Raw genomic sequence first — 27,020 nt, forward strand, 5'->3', positions numbered from 1 at the left:
GGTTAGAGGGCTGGAGCCCCAGAGGGCTGGAGGAGGGGTGGGCTGGAGGGTTTGAGGACTGGAGCTCCAGGGTTATAACCAGGGCTGCAGGAGGAGAGGACTGGAGCTCCAGGGTTATAACCAGGGCTGGAGGAGGAGAGGACTGGAGCTCCAGGGTTATAACCAGGGCTGGAGGAGGAGAGGACTGGAGCTCCAGGGTTATAACCAGGGCTGGAGGAGGAGAGGACTGGAGCTCCAGGGTTATAACCAGGGCTGGAGGAGGAGAGGACTGGAGCTCCAGGGTTATAACCAGGGCTGGAGGAGGAGAGGACTGGAGCTCCAGGGTTATAACCAGGGCTGGAGGAGGAGAGGACTGGAGCTCCAGGGTTATAACCAGGGCTGGAGGAGGAGAGGACTGGAGCTCCAGGGTTATAACCAGGGCTGGAGGAGGAGAGGACTGGAGCTCCAGGGTTATAACCAGGGCTGGAGGAGGAGAGGACTGGAGCTCCAGGGTTATAACCAGGGCTGGAGGAGGAGAGGACTGGAGCTCCAGGGTTATAACCAGGGCTGGAGGAGGAGAGGACTGGAGCTCCAGGGTTATAACCAGGGCTGGATGAGGAGAGGACTGGAGCTCCAGGGGTTATAACCAGGGCTGGAGGAGGAGAGGACTGGAGCTCCAGGGTTATAACCAGGGCTGGAGGAGGAGAGGACTGGAGCTCCAGGGTTATAACCAGGGCTGGAGGAGGAGAGGACTGGAGCTCCAGGGTTATAACCAGGGCTGGAGGAGGAGAGGACTGGAGCTCCAGGGTTATAACCAGGGCTGGAGGAGGAGAGGACTGGAGCTCCAGGGTTATAACCAGGGCTGGAGGAGGAGAGGACTGGAGCTCCAGGGTTATAACCAGGGCTGGAGGAGGAGAGGACTGGAGCTCCAGGGTTATAACCAGGGCTGGAGGGGTTAGAGGACTGGAGCTCCAGGGTTATAACCAGGGCTGGATGAGGAGAGGACTGGAGCTCCAGGGTTATAACCAGGGCTGGAGGAGGAGAGGACTGGAGCTCCAGGGTTATAACCAGGGCTGGAGGAGGAGAGGACTGGAGCTCCAGGGTTATAACCAGGGCTGGAGGAGGAGAGGACTGGAGCTCCAGGGTTATAACCAGGGCTGGAGGAGGAGAGGACTGGAGCTCCAGGGTTATAACCAGGGCTGGAGGAGGAGAGGACTGGAGCTCCAGGGTTATAACCAGGGCTGGAGGAGGAGAGGACTGGAGCTCCAGGGTTATAACCAGGGCTATAGGAGGAGAGGACTGGAGCTCCAGGGTTATAACCAGGGCTGGATGAGGAGAGGACTGGGGGGATGGACGGTTAGAGGACTGGGGGGATGGACGGTTAGAGGACTGGGGGGATGGACGGTTAGAGGACTGGGGGGATGGACGGTTAGAGGACTGGGGGATGGACGGTTAGAGGACTGGGGGGATGGACGGTTAGAGGACTGGGGGGATGGACGGTTAGAGGACTGGGGGGATGGACGGTTAGAGGACTGGGGGGGATGGACGGTAGGCTCTGTGTCAGATGGACCAGTAGGTCTAGTGTTGAGGACCCCTCCCTCCCCACTGGGGCAGGATAAGACTGGAGTGTTAATCAGCCCCCCTCCCTTGTTACTCCTCATCACCCCTAAACCCTCTCTCATTCTCACCAACAAACCAACCCCCTCCCTTGTTACCCCTCATCACCCCTAAACCCTCTCTCATTCTCACCAACAAACCAACCCCTCCTCCCTTGTTACCCCTCATCACCCCTAAACCCTCTCTCATTCTCACCAACAAACCAACCCTCCTCCCTTGTTACCCCTCATCACCCCTAAACCCTCTCTCATTCTCACCAACAAACCAACCCCCCTCCCTTGTTACCCCTCATCACCCCTAAACCCTCTCTCATTCTCACCAACAAACCAACCCCCCTCCCTTGTTACCCCTCATCACCCCTAAACCCTCTCTCATTCTCACCAACAAACCAACCCTCCTCCCTTGTTACCCCTCATCACCCCTAAACCCTCTCTCATTCTCACCAACAAACCAACCCTCCTCCCTTGTTACCCCTCATCACCCCTAAACCCTCTCTCATTCTCACCAACAAACCAACCCCCCTCCCTTGTTACCCCTCATCACCCCTAAACCCTCTCTCATTCTCACCAACAAACCAACCCCCTCCCTTGTTACCCCTCATCACCCCTAAACCCTCTCTCATTCTCACCAACAAACCAACCCCCCTCCCTTGTTACCCCTCATCACCCCTAAACCCTCTCTCATTCTCACCAACAAACCAACCCCCCTCCCTTGTTACCCCTCATCACCCCTAAACCCTCTCTCATTCTCACCAACAAACCAACCCCCTCCCTTGTTACCCCTCATCACCCCTAAACCCTCTCTCATTCTCACCAACAAACCAACCCTCCTCCCTTGTTACCCCTCATCACCCCTAAACCCTCTCTCATTCTCACCAACAAACCAACCCTCCTCCCTTGTTACCCCTCATCACCCCTAAACCCTCTCTCATTCTCACCAACAAACCAACCCCCCTCCCTTGTTACCCCTCATCACCCCTAAACCCTCTCTCATTCTCACCAACAAACCAACCCCCCCTCCCTTGTTACCCCTCATCACCCCTAAACCCTCTCTCATTCTCACCAACAAACCAACCCTCCTCCCTTGTTACCCCTCATCACCCCTAAACCCTCTCTCATTCTCACCAACAAACCAACCCCCTCCCTTGTTACCCCTCATCACCCCTAAACCCTCTCTCATTCTCACCAACAAACCAACCCCTCCTCCCTTGTTACCCCTCATCACCCCTAAACCCTCTCTCATTCTCACCAACAAACCAACCCTCCTCCATTGTTACCCCTCATCACCCCTAAACCCTCTCTCATTCTCACCAACAAACCAACCCTCCTCCCTTGTTACCCCTCATCACCCCTAAACCCTCTCTCATTCTCACCAACAAACCAACCCTCCTCCCTTGTTACCCCTCATCACCCCTAAACCCTCTCTCATTCTCACCAACAAACCAACCCTCCTCCCTTGTTACCCCTCATCACCCCTAAACCCTCTCTCATTCTCACCAACAAACCAACCTCCCTCATCCTTAACCTTTGCACCTAAACTGTCCCTAAAAGCTTCCCCCCCTCTCATTCTGAACGGCGCTGCCCGTGCGCCCAGACGCCGTAATGGGACAGAGACAACATTGTGATCTCGTAACATCTCTGTGAAACCCTGAACAAAACAGATGGATACAAAGTCTCTCGTTCCATTTGTGTTAAAAACAACATGCTTTATTGACGGGACCTTCCTTTGCCAAAACAAAGTAATGTATAATGTCTCCATAGCAGAAAGACAAATGTTTTAAATGCTTTTTCTTTTCTCTCAGTGAAAATAATACTGACGTGATGAGCTGAATATGACTAACGCACAGACAGTCAACACACTGGACACTCTCTCAGCGCGTACCGTAGTGTACCGTACCGTACCTCACCGTAGTGTACCGTACCTCACCGTACCGTACCTCACCGTACCGTAGTGTACCTCACCGTACCGTACCTCACCGTACCGTAGTGTACCGTACCGTAGTGTACCGTACCTCACCGTACCGTACCTCACCGCACCGTAGTGTACCGTACCGTACCTCACCGTACCGTAGTGTACCGTACCATAGTGTACCGTACCTCACCGTACCGTAGTGTACCGTACCTCACCGTAGTGTACCGTACCTCACTGTAGCGTAGTGTACCGTACCGTACCGTGTTCGTTGTGTAGGAAGTTCAGAGGAGAAATGGACGTCTCTCTCTCTTCCATAGTCTCAGTCTTCTCCTGTCGTTACACGTCAACACTGAACAGAATGTTTTTATTACTTCCCCCAGATGTGAGTGCAATTGTCTAAGAACATGTGGCATAACAAGTGTAACTTAGACATACCTCCCAAATAGCACCCTATTCCCTACATAGTGCAAAGTTAAGGTGCCATTTGGGAGACAGACGAGGTGCAGCCCAAAATCTCAGGAACATTTCCAGAGAATGAAGGAGAACTCCTATTACCTGCTGTGTTAGAGGAATCATGTCTGTTACTGAGATGGTCCGTGTGTGTGTGTGTGTGTGTGTGGGGTAGCTAGTAGACGTGTCTCAGTCTGGTCTGATGAAAGTACTATAACATTCACTTCACTGGGCTGGCTAGCAGTAACCCATGACGACTAACCAAAACAACACTAACAACTGAAACTGTTTAAAAACAGAACTGGGGCATGTTGACAAGCATTTCACTACACCTGCAATAACATCTGATAAACACCTGTATGTGACCAATAACATGAGATTTGATTTAAACTGCTGCTGTAGACGGAATACGATTCATAGATTCAACTATGAACTATATACAGTGTTGTAGACTGAATATGATTCATAGATTCAACTATGAACTATATACAGTGTTGTAGACTGAATATGATTCATAGATTCAACTATGAACTATATACAGTGTTGTAGACTGAATATGATTCATAGATTCAACTATGAACTATATACAGTGTTGTAGACTGAATATGATTCATAGATTCAACTATGAACTATATACAGTGTTGTAGACTGAATACGATTCAACTATGAACTATATACAGTGTTGTAGACTGAATATGATTCATAGATTCAACTATGATCTATATACAGTGTTGTAGACTGAATATGATTCAACTATGAACTATATACAGTGTTGTAGACTGAATACGATTCAACTATGAACTATATACAGTGTTGTAGACTGAATATGATTCATAGATTCAACTATGAACTATATACAGTGTTGTAGACTGAATATGATTCATAGATTCAACTATGAACTATATACAGTGTTGTAGACTGAATATGATTCATAGATTCAACTATGAACTATATACAGTGTTGTAGACTGAATATGATTCATAGATTCAACTATGAACTATATACAGTGTTGTAGACTGAATACGATTCATAGATTCAACTTCCTGTGCGTTGCTTGTGAAAATCAAAGAAGTGCCAGACCAACAGTCTGGTCTCTGGTGATGTGAGCAGTTACACCCCAAACAAACCAACTCAGATCAAACGGAAAGCTTGGAGACATGGCGCATCCCAAATGGACAAACCTGTTCCCTATATAGTGCACTACTTTTCACCAGTACTATATAGGGAATAGGGTACAGTTTGGGACGCGGCCTAGAAATCTGAGGACCTCGTACACATTTCAAATACTTCTTCCTCTCTCTCATGATTATAAATGTCATTGTGTCTTTTTTATATTGTATTCATTATTCTAAAATGGTATATCTATACATGAATCCTATGGTTCCAGTATGTTCCAACTGTAGCAATAGTATTTCTGCTGGTGTTGAGCTTTAAAGCATGCTGCTCTGTTGGTCGGTCCGGTTCTATCTGAATACCACAGTGGATCTGAACTGGGCCTGTATTCCTAAAGCGTCTCAGAGTAGTAGTGCTGATCTAGGATCAGGTCCTCTCTGTTCATGTGATCTCACTCATTATTATCTAAATGGCTAAACTGATCCCAGATCAGCACTAGGATCTGGTCCTCTCTGGTATTCATTATTATCTAAAAGGCTAAACTGATCCCAGATCAGCACTAGGATCTGGTCCTCTCTGGTATTCATTATTATCTAAAAGGCCAAACTGATCCCAGATCAGCACTAGGATCTGGTCCTCTCTGGTATTCATTATTATCTAAAAGGCCAAACTGATCCCAGATCAGCACTAGGATCTGGTCCTCTCTTGTATTCATTATTATCTAAAAGGCCAAACTGATCCCAGGTTAGCACTCCTACTCTCAAAAGCTTTGTGGATACAGACCCTGAACCTCACATATTAACAACAAAACTGACCCAACTTTTACACGTTAGATTGAAATGGAAGCAGAACATTACACTGGCGTTGGATTGGATGACGACCACATCCCTCACCTCTGATTCGATGATAAGAAACTCAATGATAATAATAAAACAGTTGTTGTTGTTCTTCCGTCCACTCAGCCGCTTAACGCTCAACCAGAAACACATGCAGAACCTCCAAGCTCCTAGTTCATCCATCATGGGCCGGCAGAGAGGACAGTCTTACTACTGTGGGATCAGACCACAGGAGGTTGGTGGCACCTTAATAGGGGAGGATGGGCTCGTGGTAATGTCTGGAGCGGAGTCAGTGGGATGGTTTCCATTCCATTCGCTCCGTTCCAGACATTATTATGAGCCGTCCTCCCCTCAGCAGCCTCCACTGGATCAAATATCACACCCTTCTGTCGGTCTGCAGAGAGCAAACCGGCCATCCCTCTCTGCCCTTCTGTTTGCTCTCCCTGGTCGTTCTTTAGTAAGGAGGGGGCGGGGCCGGGTGGGGGGGGTGGGACCAGAGCACCAGTTCTAGAATCTATAAACACACCCACTGATCTGATGGTGGCTGGTGTATGGTACTGTAGTCGCTGGCCGATCACTTTGATCCAGCCAGCCAATGGGAGCAGAGCTCATAGCTCCGCGACGATCCTACCCCCTGCTGACAGCCCGCCTCCCGGAGTGACTCAGTCCCAAAACAAAGAAAAAAGATAACTTCCTCTTCCTGTTGTTGTTTTCCTTCTCTCCGATTGGCTGTCATGTCGCTCCCCAGCCCCTGATTGGCAGCTCAGTCTCACAAACTTGGACAGTCTTGTAGAAGTCTCTTTTTGGCTGGTGTGTATAAAATCCTCAGCCCCTGCTGGGAACTGGGTATGACCTATATGGTTTTACGCTTGCTCCCTGTCACGATTGGCCGGGCAAATTCCACAAAGTCGTCTATGAGGACGGGCCAAGCTCCTGAGTGGGCAGAAAAGGGTCACATGATTAGCTGCATAGTTAGTGATTGGCAGAAATGTTTTGATAGTGATTGCACTGTATGGTAGAAGTCCCAATCCCTAACTGCTGACTCCAGGTCAGATCTTAGTTATACGCCTAGTGGTTATGGATATGGGGGTAGAGGAATCCTGGATCTGAGGTCAGGGTGGGCAGGGTGTATGTTTTATTGGTCCTACAGAAATATTTGGCTGCGTTTCAAATGGCACCCTAATCCATATCTAGTGCACTATGGTGCCTGGTCAAAAGTAGAGCACAGGAAAAGGTGCCATTTGGGACCCATCCTTAATAGGTGGTTATATCTCACCTTCCTCGTCGTAGTTGGACATGTCGTCTGCGATCATGTTACCAAAGTCCAGTAGCAGGTTCCACGTGTCTTTGGGGATCGACCGCTTATGATGCTCCTGCATTAATCACACAGATAGATGACATCAGAGATTATGATGCTCCTGCATTAATCACACAGATAGATGACATCAGAGATTATGATGCTCCTGCATTAATCACACAGACAGATGACATCAGAGATTATGATGCTCCTGCATTAATCACACAGACAGATGACATCAGAGATTATGATGCTCCTGCATTAATCACACAGACAGATGACATCAGAGATTATGATGCTCCTGCATTAATCACACAGACAGATGACAGAGATTATGATGCTCCTGCATTAATCACACAGACAGATGATATCAGAGATTATGATGCTCCTGCATTAATCACACAGACAGATGACATCAGAGATTATGATGCTCCTGCATTAATCACACAGACAGATGACATCAGAGATTATGATGCTCCTGCATTAATCACACAGACAGATGACATCAGAGATTATGATGCTCCTGCATTAATCACACAGACAGATGACAGAGATTATCATGCTCCTGCATTAATCACACAGACAGATGACATCAGAGATTATGATGCTCCTGCATTAATCACACAGACCGATGACATCAGAGATTATGATGCTCCTGCATTAATCACACAGACAGATGACAGAGATTATGATGCTCCAGCATTAATCACACAGACAGATGACATCAGAGATTATGATGCTCCTGCATTAATCACACAGACAGATGACATCAGAGATTATGATGCTCCTGCATTAATCACACAGATAGATGACATCAGAGATTATGATGCTCCTGCATTAATCACACAGATAGATGACATCAGAGATTATGATGCTCCTGCATTAATCACACAGACAGATGACATCAGCGATTATGATGCTCTTGCATTAATCACACAGATAGATGACATCAGAGATTATGATGCTCCTGCATTAATCACACAGACAGATGACATCAGAGATTATGATGCTCCTGCATTAATCACACAGATAGATGACATCAGAGATTATGATGCTCCTGCATTAATCACACAGACAGATGACATCAGAGATTATGATGCTCCTGAATTAATCACACAGACAGATGACATCAGAGATTATGATGCTCCTGCATTAATCACACAGATAGATGACATCAGAGATTATGATGCTCCTGCATTAATCACACAGATAGATGACATCAGAGATTATGATGCTCCTGCATTAATCACACAGACCGATGACAGAGATTATGATGCTCCTGCATTAACCACACAGACAGATGACAGAGATTATGATGCTCCTGCATTAATCACACAGACAGATGACATCAGAGATTATGATGCTCCTGCATTAATCACACAGACCGATGACATCAGAGATTATGATGCTCCTGCATTAATCACACAGACAGATGACAGAGATTATGATGCTCCTGTATTAATCACACAGACAGATGACATCAGAGATTATGATGCTCCTGCATTAATCGCACAGACAGATGACATCAGAGATTATGATGCTCCTGCATTAATCACACAGACAGATGACATCAGAGATTATGATGCTCCTGCATTAATCACACAGACAGATGACATCAGAGATTATGATGCTCCTGAATTAATCACACAGACAGATGACATCAGAGATTATGATGCTCCTGCATTAATCACACAGATAGATGACATCAGAGATTATGATGCTCCTGCATTAATCACACAGATAGATGACATCAGAGATTATGATGCTCCTGCATTAATCACACAGACCGATGACAGAGATTATGATGCTCTTGCATTAACCACACAGACAGATGACAGAGATTATGATGCTCCTGCATTAATCACACAGACAGATGACATCAGAGATTATGATGCTCCTGCATTAATCACACAGACCGATGACATCAGAGATTATGATGCTCCTGCATTAATCACACAGACAGATGACAGAGATTATGATGCTCCTGTATTAATCACACAGACAGATGACATCAGAGATTATGATGCTCCTGCATTAATCACACAGACAGATGACATCAGAGATTATGATGCTCCTGCATTAATCACACAGACAGATGACATCAGAGATTATGATGCTCCTGCATTAATCACACAGATAGATGACATCAGAGATTATGATGCTCCTGCATTAATCACACAGATAGATGACATCAGAGATTATGATGCTCCTGCATTAATCACACAGATAGATGACATCAGAGATTATGATGCTCCTGCATTAATCACACAGACAGATGACATCAGAGATTATGATGCTCTTGCATTAATCACACAGATAGATGACATCAGAGATTATGATGCTCCTGCATTAATCACACAGACAGATGACATCAGAGATTATGATGCTCCTGCATTAATCACACAGATAGATGACATCAGAGATTATGATGCTCCTGCATTAATCACACAGACCGATGACATCAGAGATTAGGATGCTCCTGAATTAATCACACAGACAGATGACATCAGAGATTATGATGCTCCTGCATTAATCACACAGATAGATGACATCAGAGATTATGATGCTCCTGCATTAATCACACAGACCGATGACATCAGAGATTATGATGCTCCTGCATTAATCACACAGACAGATGATATCAGAGATTATGATGCTCTTGCATTAATCACACAGATAGATGACATCAGAGATTATGATGCTCCTGCATTAATCACACAGACAGATGACATCAGAGATTATGATGCTCCTGCATTAATCACACAGATAGATGACATCACCAGAGACTATGGATACATGGAGGAAACCCCTAGACTCTGTCCAGAGTAGTATATTATTTAGGGAACAGCCATTAATACAGACTGGCATCCACTCCACTCACCAATAGAAACCTGTTCCAGAGGTCCAGGAACTTGAATCGACCTGTTAGAACCAGGTTCCAGTAGGCTACAGCCATCTCCAGATCTGATACAGAGAGAAGAGGGGTTAGTAACACCATCAGTAGACTACAGGTCTGATACAGAGAGAAGAGGGGTTAGTAACACCATCAGTAGGCTACAGCCATCTCCAGGTCTGATACAGAGAGTAGAGGGGTTAGTAACACCATCAGTAGACTACAGGTCTGATACAGAGAGAAGAGGGGTTAGTAACACCATCAGTAGACTACAGTCATGTCCAGGTCTGATACAGAGAGTAGAGGGGTTAGTAACACCATCAGTAGACTACAGTCATCTCCAGATCTGATACAGAGAGAAGAGGGGTTAGTAACACCATCAGTAGACTACAGTCATCTCCAGGTCTGATACAGAGAGTAGAGGGGTTAGTAACACCATCAGTAGACTACAGGTCTGATACAGAGAGAAGAGGGGTTAGTAACACCATCAGTAGACTACAGTCATCTCCAGGTCTGATACAGAGAGTAGAGGGGTTAGTAACACCATCAGTAGACTACAGACTACAGGTCTGATACAGAGAGTAGAGGGGTTAGTAACACCATCAGTAGACTACAGACTACAGGTCTGATACAGAGAGAAGAGGGGTTAGTAACACCATCAGTAGACTACAGGTCTGATACAGAGAGAAGAGGGGTTAGTAACACCATCAGTAGACTACAGACTACAGGTCTGATACAGAGAGTAGAGGGGTTAGTAACACCATCAGTAGACTACAGTCATCTCCAGGTCTGATACAGAGAGAAGAGGGGTTAGTAACACCATCAGTAGACTACAGTCATCTCCAGGTCTGATACAGAGAGTAGAGGGGTTAGTAACACCATCAGTAGACTACAGACTACAGGTCTGATACAGAGAGTAGAGGGGTTAGTAACACCATCAGTAGACTACAGGTCTGATACAGAGAGTAGAGGGGTTAGTAACACCATCAGTAGACTACAGTCATCTCCAGGTCTGATACAGAGAGAAGAGGGGTTAGTAACACCATCAGTAGACTACAGTCATGTCCAGGTCTGATACAGAGAGTAGAGGGGTTAGTAACACCATCAGTAGACTACAGGTCTGATACAGAGAGTAGAGGGGTTAGTAACACCATCAGTAGACTACAGTCATGTCCAGGTCTGATACAGAGAGTAGAGGGGTTAGTAACACCATCAGTAGACTACAGTCATCTCCAGGTCTGATACAGAGAGTAGAGGGGTTAGTAACACCATCAGTAGACTACAGTCATGTCCAGGTCTGATACAGAGAGTAGAGGGGTTAGTAACACCATCAGTAGACTACAGTCATCTCCAGGTCTGATACAGAGAGAAGAGGGGTTAGTAACACCATCAGTAGACTACAGACTACAGGTCTGATACAGAGAGTAGAGGGGTTAGTAACACCATCAGTAGACTACAGTCATCTCCAGATCTGATACAGAGAGTAGAGGGGTTAGTAACACCATCAGTAGACTACAGACTACAGGTCTGATACAGAGAGTAGAGGGGTTAGTAACACCATCAGTAGACTACAGTCATCTCCAGATCTGATACAGAGAGTAGAGGGGTTAGTAACACCATCAGTAGACTACAGTCATCTCCAGGTCTGATACAGAGAGTAGAGGGGTTAGTAACACCATCAGTAGACTACAGTCATGTCCAGGTCTGATGCAGAGAGTAGAGGGGTTAGTAACACCATCAGTAGACTACAGTCATCTCCAGGTCTGATACAGAGAGAAGAGGGGTTAGTAACACCATCAGTAGACTACAGACTACAGGTCTGATACAGAGAGTAGAGGGGTTAGTAACACCATCAGTAGACTACAGACTACAGGTCTGATACAGAGAGAAGAGGGGTTAGTAACACCATCAGTAGACTACAGACTACAGGTCTGATACAGAGAGTAGAGGGGTTAGTAACACCATCAGTAGACTACAGACTACAGGTCTGATACAGAGAGAAGAGGGGTTAGTAACACCATCAGTAGACTACAGTCATCTCCAGGTCTGATACAGAGAGTAGAGGGGTTAGTAACACCATCAGTAGACTACAGGTCTGATACAGAGAGTAGAGGGGTTAGTAACACCATCAGTAGACTACAGTCATCTCCAGGTCTGATACAGAGAGTAGAGGGGTTAGTAACACCATCAGTAGACTACAGCATCTACAGGTCTGATACAGAGAGAAGAGGGGTTAGTAACACCATCAGTAGACTACAGTCACTACAGGTCTGATACAGAGAGAAGAGGGGTTAGTAACACCATCAGTAGACTACAGTCATCTCCAGGTCTGATACAGAGAGTAGAGGGGTTAGTAACACCATCAGTAGACTACAGACTACAGGTCTGATACAGAGAGAAGAGGGGTTAGTAACACCATCAGTAGACTACAGTCATCTCCAGGTCTGATACAGAGAGAAGAGGGGTTAGTAACACCATCAGTAGACTACAGTCATCTCCAGGTCTGATACAGAGAGTAGAGGGGTTAGTAACACCATCAGTAGACTACAGTCATCTCCAGGTCTGATACAGAGAGAAGAGGGGTTAGTAACACCATCAGTAGACTACAGTCATCTCCAGGTCTGATACAGAGAGTAGAGGGGTTAGTAACACCATCAGTAGACTACAGACTACAGGTCTGATACAGAGAGTAGAGGGGTTAGTAACACCATCAGTAGACTACAGACTACAGGTCTGATACAGAGAGTAGAGGGGTTAGTAACACCATCAGTAGACTACAGTCATCTCCAGGTCTGATACAGAGAGTAGAGGGGTTAGTAACACCATCAGTAGACTACAGACTACAGGTCTGATACAGAGAGAAGAGGGGTTAGTAACACCATCAGTAGACTACAGTCATCTCCAGGTCTGATACAGAGAGAAGAGGGGTTAGTAACACCATCAGTAGACTACAGACTACAGGTCTGATACAGAGAGTAGAGGGGTTAGTAACACCATCAGTAGACTACAGTCATCTCCAGGTCTGATACAGAGAGAAGAGGGGTTAGTAACACCATCAGTAGACTACAGTCATCTCCAGGTCTGATACAGAGAGTAGAGGGGTTAGTAACACCATCAGTAGACTACAGACTACAGGTCTGATACAGAGAGAAGAGGGGTTAGTAACACCATCAGTAGACTACAGCCATCTCCAGGTCTGATACAGAGAGTAGAGGGGTTAGTAACACCATCAGTAGACTACAGTCATCTCCAGGTCTGATACAGAGAGAAGAGGGGTTAGTAACACCATCAGTAGACTACAGTCATCTCCAGGTCTGATACAGAGAGTAGAGGGGTTAGTAACACCATCAGTAGACTACAGTCATCTCCAGGTCTGATACAGAGAGTAGAGGGGTTAGTAACACCATCAGTAGACTACAGGTCTGATACAGAGAGTAGAGGGGTTAGTAACACCATCAGTAGACTACAGGCTACAGGTCTGATACAGAGAGAAGAGGGGTTAGTAACACCATCAGTAGACTACAGTCATCTCCAGGTCTGATACAGAGAGTAGAGGGGTTAGTAACACCATCAGTAGACTACAGGTCTGATACAGAGAGAAGAGGGGTTAGTAACACCATCAGTAGACTACAGGTCTGATACAGAGAGTAGAGGGGTTAGTAACACCATCAGTAGACTACAGTCATCTCCAGGTCTGATACAGAGAGAAGAGGGGTTAGTAACACCATCAGTAGACTACAGTCATCTCCAGGTCTGATACAGAGAGAAGAGGGGTTAGTAACACCATCAGTAGACTACAGTCATCTCCAGGTCTGATACAGAGAGAAGAGGGGTTAGTAACACCATCAGTAGACTACAGTCATCTCCAGGTCTGATACAGAGAGTAGAGGGGTTAGTAACACAATCAGTAGACTACAGTCATCTCCAGGTCTGATACAGAGAGTAGAGGGGTTAGTAACACCATCAGTAGACTACAGACTACAGGTCTGATACAGAGAGTAGAGGGGTTAGTAACACCATCAGTAGACTACAGACTACAGGTCTGATACAGAGAGTAGAGGGGTTAGTAACACCATCAGTAGACTACAGACTACAGGTCTGATACAGAGAGTAGAGGGGTTAGTAACACCATCAGTAGACTACAGTCATGTCCAGGTCTGATACAGAGAGTAGAGGGGTTAGTAACACCATCAGTAGACTACAGTCATCTCCAGGTCTGATACAGAGAGTAGAGGGGTTAGTAACACCATCAGTAGACTACAGTCATGTCCAGGTCTGATACAGAGAGTAGAGGGGTTAGTAACACCATCAGTAGTCTACAGACTACAGGTCTGATACAGAGAGTAGAGGGGTTAGTAACACCATCAGTAGACTACAGTCATGTCCAGGTCTGATACAGAGAGAAGAGGGGTTAGTAACACCATCAGTAGACTACAGGTCTGATACAGAGAGAAGAGGGGTTAGTAACACCATCAGTAGACTACAGACTACAGGTCTGATACAGAGAGTAGAGGGGTTAGTAACACCATCAGTAGACTACAGGTCTGATACAGAGAGTAGAGGGGTTAGTAACACCATCAGTAGACTACAGGTCTGATACAGAGAGTAGAGGGGTTAGTAACACCATCAGTAGACTACAGTCATCTCCAGGTCTGATACAGAGAGTAGAGGGGTTAGTAACACCATCAGTAGACTACAGTCATCTCCAGGTCTGATACAGAGAGAAGAGGGGTTAGTAACACCATCAGTAGACTACAGTCATGTCCAGGTCTGATACAGAGAGTAGAGGGGTTAGTAACACCATCAGTAGACTACAGTCATCTCCAGGTCTGATACAGAGAGTAGAGGGGTTAGTAACACCATCAGTAGACTACAGGTCTGATACAGAGAGAAGAGGGGTTAGTAACACCATCAGTAGACTACAGTCATGTCCAGGTCTGATACAGAGAGTAGAGGGGTTAGTAACACCATCAGTAGACTACAGTCATCTCCAGGTCTGATACAGAGAGTAGAGGGGTTAGTAACACCATCAGTAGACTACAGTCATGTCCAGGTCTGATACAGAGAGTAGAGGGGTTAGTAACACCATCAGTAGACTACAGACTACAGGGCTGATACAGAGAGTAGAGGGGTTAGTAACACCATCAGTAGACTACAGTCATCTCCAGGTCTGATACAGAGAGTAGAGGGGTTAGTAACACCATCAGTAGACTACAGGTCTGATACAGAGAGTAGAGGGGTTAGTAACACCATCAGTAGACTACAGTCATCTCCAGGTCTGATACAGAGAGTAGAGGGGTTAGTAACACCATCAGTAGACTACAGACTACAGGTCTGATACAGAGAGTAGAGGGGTTAGTAACACCATCAGTAGACTACAGTCATCTCCAGGTCTGATACAGAGAGTAGAGGGGTTAGTAACACCATCAGTAGACTACAGTCATCTCCAGGTCTGATACAGAGAGTAGAGGGGTTAGTAACACCATCAGTAGACTACAGGTCTGATACAGAGAGTAGAGGGGTTAGTAACACCATCAGTAGACTACAGTCATCTCCAGGTCTGATACAGAGAGAAGAGGGTTTAGTAACACCATCAGTAGACTACAGGTCTGATACAGAGAGTAGAGGGGTTAGTAACACCATCAGTAGGCTACAGACTACAGGTCTGATACAGAGAGTAGAGGGGTTAGTAACACCATCAGTAGACTACAGGTCTGATACAGAGAGTAGAGGGGTTAGTAACACCATCAGTAGACTACAGTCATGTCCAGGTCTGATACAGAGAGTAGAGGGGTTAGTAACACCATCAGTAGACTACAGTCATCTCCAGGTCTGATACAGAGAGTAGAGGGGTTAGTAACACCATCAGTAGACTACAGGTCTGATACAGAGAGAAGAGGGGTTAGTAACACCATCAGTAGACTACAGGTCTGATACAGAGAGTAGAGGGGTTAGTAACACCATCAGTAGACTACAGGTCTGATACAGAGAGTAGAGGGGTTAGTAACACCATCAGTAGACTACAGTCATCTCCAGGTCTGATACAGAGAGTAGAGGGGTTAGTAACACCATCAGTAGACTACAGTCATCTCCAGGTCTGATACAGAGAGAAGAGGGGTTAGTAACACCATCAGTAGACTACAGTCATGTCCAGGTCTGATACAGAGAGTAGAGGGGTTAGTAACACCATCAGTAGACTACAGTCATCTCCAGGTCTGATACAGAGAGTAGAGGGGTTAGTAACACCATCAGTAGACTACAGGTCTGATACAGAGAGAAGAGGGGTTAGTAACACCATCAGTAGACTACTATCCAGGTCTGATACAGAGAGTAGAGGGGTTAGTAACACCATCAGTAGACTACAGTCATCTCCAGGTCTGATACAGAGAGTAGAGGGGTTAGTAACACCATCAGTAGACTACAGTCATGTCCAGGTCTGATACAGAGAGTAGAGGGGTTAGTAACACCATCAGTAGACACAGACTACAGGTCTGATACAGAGAGTAGAGGGGTTAGTAACACCATCAGTAGACTACATCTCCAGGTCTGATACAGAGAGTAGAGGGGTTAGTAACACCATCAGTAGACTACAGGTCTGATACAGAGAGTAGAGGGGTTAGTAACACCATCAGTAGACTACAGCCAGGTCTGATACAGAGAGTAGAGGGGTTAGTAACACCATCAGTAGACTACAGACTACAGGTCTGATACAGAGAGTAGAGGGGTTAGTAACACCATCAGTAGACTACAGTCATCTCCAGGTCTGATACAGAGAGTAGAGGGGTTAGTAACACCATCAGTAGACTACAGGTCTGATACAGAGAGAAGAGGGGTTAGTAACACCATCAGTAGACTACAGGTCTGATACAGAGAGTAGAGGGGTTAGTAACACCATCAGTAGACTACAACCAGGTCTGATACAGAGAGTAGAGGGGTTAGTAACACCATCAGTAGACTATCAGGTCTGATACAGAGAGAAGAGGGGTTAGTAACACCATCAGTAGACTACAGGTCTGATACAGAGAGTAGAGGGGTTAGTAACACCATCAGTAGACTACAGTCTTCAGGTCTGATACAGAGAGTAGAGGGGTTAGTAACACCATCAGTAAACAGACTACAGGTCTGATACAGAGAGTAGAGGGGTTAGTAACACCATCAGTAGACTACAGGTCTGATACAGAGAGTAGAGGGGTTAGTAACACCATCAGTAGACTACGTCCAGGTCTGATACAGAGAGTAGAGGGGTTAGTAACACCATCAGTAGACTACATCTCCAGGTCTGATACAGAGAGTAGAGGGGTTAGTAACACCATCAGTAGACTACAGACTACAGGTCTGATACAGAGAGTAGAGGGGTTAGTAACACCATCAGTAGACTACAGGTCTGATACAGAGAGAAGAGGGGTTAGTAACACCATCAGTAGACTACAGGTCTGATACAGAGAGTAGAGGGGTTAGTAACACCATCAGTAGACTACAGTCATGTCCAGGTCTGATACAGAGAGTAGAGGGGTTAGTAACACCATCAGTAGACTACAGGTCTGATACAGAGAGAAGAGGGGTTAGTAACACCATCAGTAGACTACAGTCCAGGTCTGATACAGAGAGTAGAGGGGTTAGTAACACCATCAGTAGACTACGCAGGTCTGATACAGAGAGTAGAGGGGTTAGTAACACAATCAGTAGACTACAGGTCTGATACAGAGAGTAGAGGGGTTAGTAACACCATCAGTAGACTACAGTCATGTCCAGGTCTGATACAGAGAGTAGAGGGGTTAGTAACACCATCAGTAGACTACAGTCATCTCCAGGTCTGATACAGAGAGTAGAGGGGTTAGTAACACCATCAGTAGACTACAGGTCTGATACAGAGAGAAGAGGGGTTAGTAACACCATCAGTAGACTAGATCCAGGTCTGATACAGAGAGTAGAGGGGTTAGTAACACCATCAGTAGACTACAGGTCTGATACAGAGAGAAGAGGGGTTAGTAACACCATCAGTAGACTACAGTCATCTCCAGGTCTGATACAGAGAGTAGAGGGGTTAGTAACACCATCAGTAGACTACAGGTCTGATACAGAGAGAAGAGGGGTTAGTAACACCATCAGTAGACTACAGTCATCTCCAGGTCTGATACAGAGAGTAGAGGGGTTAGTAACACCATCAGTAGACTAGCCAGGTCTGATACAGAGAGAAGAGGGGTTAGTAACACCATCAGTAGACTACAGGTCTGATACAGAGAGAAGAGGGGTTAGTAACACCATCAGTAGACTACAGACTACAGGTCTGATACAGAGAGAAGAGGGGTTAGTAACACCATCAGTAGACTACAGGTCTGATACAGAGAGTAGAGGGGTTAGTAACACCATCAGTAGACTACAGGTCTGATACAGAGAGAAGAGGGGTTAGTAACACCATCAGTAGACTACAGGTCTGATACAGAGAGAAGAGGGGTTAGTAACACCATCAGTAGACTACAGGTCTGATACAGAGAGAAGAGGGGTTAGTAACACCATCAGTAGACTACAGGTCTGATACAGAGAGAAGAGGGGTTAGTAACACCATCAGTAGACTACAGGTCTGATACAGAGAGTAGAGGGGTTAGTAACACCATCAGTAGACTACAGGTCTGATACAGAGAGTAGAGGGGTTAGTAACACCATCAGTAGACTATCATCAGGTCTGATACAGAGAGTAGAGGGGTTAGTAACACCATCAGTAGACTACAGGTCTGATACAGAGAGTAGAGGGGTTAGTAACACCATCAGTAGACTACAGGTCTGATACAGAGAGTAGAGGGGTTAGTAACACCATCAGTAGACTACAGGTCTGATACAGAGAGAAGAGGGGTTAGTAACACCATCAGTAGACTACAGGTCTGATACAGAGAGTAGAGGGGTTAGTAACACCATCAGTAGACTACAGGTCTGATACAGAGAGTAGAGGGGTTAGTAACACCATCAGTAGACTACAGGTCTGATACAGAGAGTAGAGGGGTTAGTAACACCATCAGTAGACTACAGGTCTGATACAGAGAGTAGAGGGGTTAGTAACACCATCAGTAGACTACAGGTCTGATACAGAGAGTAGAGGGGTTAGTAACACCATCAGTAGACTACAGGTCTGATACAGAGAGTAGAGGGGTTAGTAACACCATCAGTAGACTACAGGTCTGATACAGAGAGAAGAGGGGTTAGTAACACCATCAGTAGACTACAGGTCTGATACAGAGAGAAGAGGGGTTAGTAACACCATCAGTAGACTACAGGTCTGATACAGAGAGAAGAGGGGTTAGTAACACCATCAGTAGACTACAGGTCTGATACAGAGAGAAGAGGGGTTAGTAACACCATCAGTAGACTACAGTCATCTCCAGGTCTGATACAGAGAGTAGAGGGGTTAGTAACACCATCAGTAGACTACAGTCATCTCCAGGTCTGATACAGAGAGAAGAGGGGTTAGTAACACCATCAGTAGACTACAGGTCTGATACAGAGAGAAGAGGGGTTAGTAACACCATCAGTAGACTACAGTCATCTCCAGGTCTGATACAGAGAGTAGAGGGGTTAGTAACACCATCAGTAGACTACAGGTCTGATACAGAGAGTAGAGGGGTTAGTAACACCATCAGTAGACTACAGGTCTGATACAGAGAGTAGAGGGGTTAGTAACACCATCAGTAGACTACAGGTCTGATACAGAGAGTAGAGGGGTTAGTAACACCATCAGTAGACTACAGTCATCTCCAGGTCTGATACAGAGAGTAGAGGGGTTAGTAACACCATCAGTAGACTACAGGTCTGATACAGAGAGAAGAGGGGTTAGTAACACCATCAGTAGACTACAGGTCTGATACAGAGAGTAGAGGGGTTAGTAACACCATCAGTAGACTACAGGTCTGATACAGAGAGAAGAGGGGTTAGTAACACCATCAGTAGACTACAGTCATCTCCAGGTCTGATACAGAGAGAAGAGGGGTTAGTAACACCATCAGTAGACTACAGTCATGTCCAGGTCTGATACAGAGAGAAGAGGGGTTAGTAACACCATCAGTAGACTACAGTCATGTCCAGGTCTGATACAGAGAGTAGAGGGGTTAGTAACACCATCAGTAGACTACAGTCATCTCCAGGTCTGATACAGAGAGTAGAGGGGTTAGTAACACCATCAGTAGACTACAGGTCTGATACAGAGAGAAGAGGGGTTAGTAACACCATCAGTAGACTACAGGTCTGATACAGAGAGTAGAGGGGTTAGTAACACCATCAGTAGACTACAGGTCTGATACAGAGAGTAGAGGGGTTAGTAACACCATCAGTAGACTACAGGTCTGATACAGAGAGAAGAGGGGTTAGTAACACCATCAGTAGACTACAGGTCTGATACAGAGAGAAGAGGGGTTAGTAACACCATCAGTAGACTACAGGTCTGATACAGAGAGTAGAGGGGTTAGTAACACCATCAGTAGACTACAGGTCTGATACAGAGAGTAGAGGGGTTAGTAACACCATCAGTAGACTACAGGTCTGATACAGAGAGTAGAGGGGTTAGTAACACCATCAGTAGACTACAGGTCTGATACAGAGAGTAGAGGGGTTAGTAACACCATCAGTAGACTACAGGTCTGATACAGAGAGTAGAGGGGTTAGTAACACCATCAGTAGACTACAGGTCTGATACAGAGAGTAGAGGGGTTAGTAACACCATCAGTAGACTACAGGTCTGATACAGAGAGTAGAGGGGTTAGTAACACCATCAGTAGACTACAGGTCTGATACAGAGAGAAGAGGGGTTAGTAACACCATCAGTAGACTACAGGTCTGATACAGAGAGTAGAGGGGTTAGTAACACCATCAGTAGACTACAGGTCTGATACAGAGAGAAGAGGGGTTAGTAACACCATCAGTAGACTACAGGTCTGATACAGAGAGTAGAGGGGTTAGTAACACCATCAGTAGACTACAGGTCTGATACAGAGAGTAGAGGGGTTAGTAACACCATCAGTAGACTACAGGTCTGATACAGAGAGAAGAGGGGTTAGTAACACCATCAGTAGACTACAGGTCTGATACAGAGAGAAGAGGGGTTAGTAACACCATCAGTAGACTACAGTCATCTCCAGGTCTGATACAGAGAGTAGAGGGGTTAGTAACACCATCAGTAGACTACAGTATTCCAGGTCTGATACAGAGAGAAGAGGGGTTAGTAACACCATCAGTAGACTACAGGTCTGATACAGAGAGAAGAGGGGTTAGTAACACCATCAGTAGACTACAGTCATCTCCAGGTCTGATACAGAGAGTAGAGGGGTTAGTAACACCATCAGTAGACTACAGGTCTGATACAGAGAGTAGAGGGGTTAGTAACACCATCAGTAGACTACAGGTCTGATACAGAGAGTAGAGGGGTTAGTAACACCATCAGTAGACTACAGGTCTGATACAGAGAGTAGAGGGGTTAGTAACACCATCAGTAGACTACAGTCATCTCCAGGTCTGATACAGAGAGTAGAGGGGTTAGTAACACCATCAGTAGACTACAGGTCTGATACAGAGAGAAGAGGGGTTAGTAACACCATCAGTAGACTACAGGTCTGATACAGAGAGTAGAGGGGTTAGTAACACCATCAGTAGACTACAGGTCTGATACAGAGAGAAGAGGGGTTAGTAACACCATCAGTAGACTACAGTCATCTCCAGGTCTGATACAGAGAGAAGAGGGGTTAGTAACACCATCAGTAGACTACAGAGTCCAGGTCTGATACAGAGAGAAGAGGGGTTAGTAACACCATCAGTAGACTACAGTCATGTCCAGGTCTGATACAGAGAGTAGAGGGGTTAGTAACACCATCAGTAGACTACAGTCATCTCCAGGTCTGATACAGAGAGTAGAGGGGTTAGTAACACCATCAGTAGACTACAGGTCTGATACAGAGAGAAGAGGGGTTAGTAACACCATCAGTAGACTACAGGTCTGATACAGAGAGTAGAGGGGTTAGTAACACCATCAGTAGACTACAGGTCTGATACAGAGAGTAGAGGGGTTAGTAACACCATCAGTAGACTATCAGGTCTGATACAGAGAGAAGAGGGGTTAGTAACACCATCAGTAGACTACAGGTCTGATACAGAGAGAAGAGGGGTTAGTAACACCATCAGTAGACTACAGGTCTGATACAGAGAGTAGAGGGGTTAGTAACACCATCAGTAGACTACAGGTCTGATACAGAGAGAAGAGGGGTTAGTAACACCATCAGTAGACTACAGGTCTGATACAGAGAGTAGAGGGGTTAGTAACACCATCAGTAGACTACAGGTCTGATACAGAGAGTAGAGGGGTTAGTAACACCATCAGTAGACTACAGGTCTGATACAGAGAGTAGAGGGGTTAGTAACACCATCAGTAGACTACAGGTCTGATACAGAGAGTAGAGGGGTTAGTAACACCATCAGTAGACTACAGGTCTGATACAGAGAGTAGAGGGGTTAGTAACACCATCAGTAGACTACAGGTCTGATACAGAGAGAAGAGGGGTTAGTAACACCATCAGTAGACTACAGGTCTGATACAGAGAGTAGAGGGGTTAGTAACACCATCAGTAGACTACAGGTCTGATACAGAGAGTAGAGGGGTTAGTAACACCATCAGTAGACTACAGGTCTGATACAGAGAGTAGAGGGGTTAGTAACACCATCAGTAGACTACAGGTCTGATACAGAGAGTAGAGGGGTTAGTAACACCATCAGTAGACTACAGGTCTGATACAGAGAGTAGAGGGGTTAGTAACACCATCAGTAGACTACAGGTCTGATACAGAGAGTAGAGGGGTTAGTAACACCATCAGTAGACTACAGGTCTGATACAGAGAGTAGAGGGGTTAGTAACACCATCAGTAGACTACACACAGGTCTGATACAGAGAGTAGAGGGGTTAGTAACACCATCAGTAGACTACACAGGTCTGATACAGAGAGAAGAGGGGTTAGTAACACCATCAGTAGACTACTTCCAGGTCTGATACAGAGAGTAGAGGGGTTAGTAACACCATCAGTAGACTACAGGTCTGATACAGAGAGTAGAGGGGTTAGTAACACCATCAGTAGACTACAGGTCTGATACAGAGAGTAGAGGGGTTAGTAACACCATCAGTAGACTACAGGTCTGATACAGAGAGTAGAGGGGTTAGTAACACCATCAGTAGACTACAGGTCTGATACAGAGAGTAGAGGGGTTAGTAACACCATCAGTAGACTACAGGTCTGATACAGAGAGTAGAGGGGTTAGTAACACCATCAGTAGACTACAGGTCTGATACAGAGAGTAGAGGGGTTAGTAACACCATCAGTAGACTACAGGTCTGATACAGAGAGTAGAGGGGTTAGTAACACCATCAGTAGACTACAGGTCTGATACAGAGAGTAGAGGGGTTAGTAACACCATCAGTAGACTACAGGTCTGATACAGAGAGTAGAGGGGTTAGTAACACCATCAGTAGACTACGTCCAGGTCTGATACAGAGAGTAGAGGGGTTAGTAACACCATCAGTAGACTACAGTCATCTCCAGGTCTGATACAGAGAGTAGAGGGGTTAGTAACACCATCAGTAGACTACCTCCAGGTCTGATACAGAGAGAAGAGGGGTTAGTAACACCATCAGTAGACTACAGGTCTGATACAGAGAGAAGAGGGGTTAGTAACACCATCAGTAGACTACAGGTCTGATACAGAGAGTAGAGGGGTTAGTAACACCATCAGTAGACTACAGGTCTGATACAGAGAGTAGAGGGGTTAGTAACACCATCAGTAGACTACAGGTCTGATACAGAGAGTAGAGGGGTTAGTAACACCATCAGTAGACTACAGGTCTGATACAGAGAGTAGAGGGGTTAGTAACACCATCAGTAGACTACAGGTCTGATACAGAGAGAAGAGGGGTTAGTAACACCATCAGTAGACTACAGGTCTGATACAGAGAGTAGAGGGGTTAGTAACACCATCAGTAGACTACAGGTCTGATACAGAGAGTAGAGGGGTTAGTAACACCATCAGTAGACTACAGGTCTGATACAGAGAGAAGAGGGGTTAGTAACACCATCAGTAGACTACAGTCATCTCCAGGTCTGATACAGAGAGTAGAGGGGTTAGTAACACCATCAGTAGACTACAGTCATCTCCAGGTCTGATACAGAGAGAAGAGGGGTTAGTAACACCATCAGTAGACTACAGTCATCTCCAGGTCTGATACAGAGAGTAGAGGGGTTAGTAACACCATCAGTAGACTACAGGTCTGATACAGAGAGTAGAGGGGTTAGTAACACCATCAGTAGACTACAGGTCTGATACAGAGAGAAGAGGGGTTAGTAACACCATCAGTAGACTACAGGTCTGATACAGAGAGAAGAGGGGGTGACAGGGAGGTTAAACATCATCATCAGAGTGGTGCAGTGGTCTCAGGCTAGAGGTTCTGGGTTCGAGTCCAGGCTCTGTTGTAGCCAGCCGCGACTGGGAGACCCATGGGGCGGTGCACAACTGGCCCAGCATCATCCGGGTTAGGGAAGGGTTTGGCCGGCAGGGGTATCCTTGTCCCATTGCGCACTAGCGTCTCCTGTGGCGAGCCAGGCACAGTGCAAGCTGACTGCGGTCGGGTGCAATGCACTCTGACACGGTCGCCAGGTGTACAGGGTTTCCTCTGACACATTGGTGCGGCTGGCTTCCTGGTTAAGTGGCATTGTGTCAAGAAGCAGCTTGGTTGGGTTGTGTTTCAGAAGACGCACGACTCTCAACCTTCACCTCTCCTGAGTCTGTACAGGAGTTGCAGCGATGAGACAAGACTGTAACTACCAATTGGATACCACAAAATTGGAGAAAAGGGGGTTAAAATGAGTTATTTTTTAATCATTGGGCAAGTTGGCTACAACAACAACATTCATTCAAACAAATATTATGTTTTTCTTTATCTATTTTTATCCTTTTTTCTCCCCAATTTCGTGGTATCCAATTGGTAGTTACAGTCTTGTCTCATCGCTGCAACTCCTGTACAGACTCAGGAGAGGTGAAGGTTGAGAGTCGTGCGTCTTCTGAAACACAACCCAACCAAGCTGCTTCTTGACACAATGCCACTTAACCAGGAAGCCAGCCGCACCAATGTGTCAGAGGAAACCCTGTACACCTGGCGACCGTGTCAGAGTGCATTGCGCCCGGCCCGCCACAGGAGTCATTACAGCGCGATGGGAAATGGACATCCCGGGCCGGCCAAACCCTCCCCTAACCCGGACGACGCTGCCTCATGAGTCTCCCGGTCGCGGCCGGCTGCGACACAGCCTGGGATTGAACCAGGATCTGTAGTGACGCCTCAGCAGTGCCTTGGAAAGCTGCACCACTCGGGAGGGTGTTATGTTTTTCTGTTTCTATGGAGTCGGAATAGTTTGATAACTGCTGACCTTGGAGTTAGTGTGTGACTGAGAGCGACAGAGATAAAGAGAGAGAGAGAGCGACAGAGATAAAGAGAGAGAGAGAGAGCGACAGAGATAAAGAGAGAGAGAGAGAGCGACAGAGATAAAGAGAGAGAGAGAGAGCGACAGAGATAAAGAGAGAGAGAGCGACAGAGATAAAGAGAGAGAGAGAGAGCGACAGAGATAAAGAGAGAGAGAGAGCGACAGAGATAAAGAGAGAGAGAGAGCGACAGAGATAAAGAGAGAGAGAGAGCGACAGAGATAAAGAGAGAGAGAGAGCGACAGAGATAAAGAGAGAGAGAGAGCGACAGAGAAAGAGAGAGAGCGACAGAGAAAGAGAGAGCGACAGAGATAAAGAGAGAGCGACAGAGATAAAGAGAGAGCGACAGAGATAGAGAGAGAGAGCGACAAAGATAAAGAGAGAGAGAGAGCGACAGAGATAAAGAGAGAGAGAGAGCGACAGAGATAAAGAGAGAGAGAGAGCGACAGAGATAAAGAGAGAGAGAGAGCGACAGAGATAAAGAGAGAGAGCGACAGAGATAAAGAAAGAGAGAGAGCGACAGAGATAAAGAGAGAGAGAGAGCGACAGAGATAAAGAGAGAGAGAGCGACGAGATAAAGAGAGAGAGAGCGACAGAGATAAAGAGAGAGAGAGCGACAGAGATAAAGAGAGAGAGAGCGACAGAGATAAAGAGAGAGAGCGACTGAGATAAAGAGAGAGAGAGAGCGACAGAAAGAGATTGAGGAGGTGGCATTTAGGGCCGGGACAATACCAGTATCACCATAGTCGTTAGCATCATCGCAAGAAAACCAAACACGAAGTGGATTTAACTTGTTTAGGAAAACAGCCCTACTGTTGGAATCAAACTTTATGTTGTCATCCAGTCTCATGTATTTATTACCCAGCTATAGAACACTATGTCTAACACACAGCAGGTTATTAATCAAACTTTATGTTGTCATCCAGTCTCATGTATTTATTACCCAGCTATAGAACACTATGTCTAACACACAGCAGGTTATTAATCAAACTTTATGTTGTCATCCAGTCTCATGTATTTATTACCCAGCTATAGAACACTATGTCTAACACACAGCAGGTTATTAATCAAACTTTATGTTGTCATCCAGTCTCATGTATTTATTACCCAGCTATAGAACACTATGTCTAACACACAGCAGGTTATTAATCAAACTTTATGTTGTCATCCAGTCTCATGTATTTATTACCCAGCTATAGAACACTATGTCTAACACACAGCAGGTTATTAATCAAACTTTATGTTGTCATCCAGTCTCATGTATTTATTACCCAGCTATAGAACACTATGTCTAACACACAGCAGGTTATTAATCAAACTTTATGTTGTCATCCAGTCTCATGTATTTATTACCCAGCTATAGAACACTATGTCTAACACACAGCAGGTTATTAATCAAACTTTATGTTGTCATCCAGTCTCATGTATTTAT

At 45.8% G+C, this 27,020-nt stretch overlaps 1 protein-coding gene across 6 annotated transcripts in view; it reads right to left on the reverse strand.

The window, feature by feature from the left end:
• Window positions 1-3,275: 3,275 nt before the first annotated feature.
• LOC106594144 (DCN1-like protein 2) overlaps window positions 3,276-27,020 on the reverse strand; it is a 50,470-nt gene continuing 26,725 nt past the window's right edge. For 5 of the 6 annotated variants that reach the window (XM_045698404.1, XM_045698406.1, XM_045698405.1 and 2 more), the window contains exons 5-7: window positions 10,085-10,167; window positions 7,183-7,279; window positions 3,276-6,839 (exon numbers count right to left, since the gene is read on the reverse strand). In XM_045698404.1, coding sequence (XP_045554360.1) covers window positions 6,760-6,839; window positions 7,183-7,279; window positions 10,085-10,167 — 260 coding nt within the window. In that variant the 3' untranslated portion in view covers window positions 3,276-6,759. Of the gene's footprint in view, window positions 6,840-7,182; window positions 7,280-9,919; window positions 9,953-10,084; window positions 10,168-27,020 lie in introns of those variants that run through there. The other variant, XM_045698409.1, reaches the window with a different exon arrangement.

This window comes from Salmo salar, chromosome ssa16, assembly GCF_905237065.1.
Source record: "Salmo salar chromosome ssa16, Ssal_v3.1, whole genome shotgun sequence".
NCBI lineage: Eukaryota > Metazoa > Chordata > Actinopteri > Salmoniformes > Salmonidae > Salmo > Salmo salar.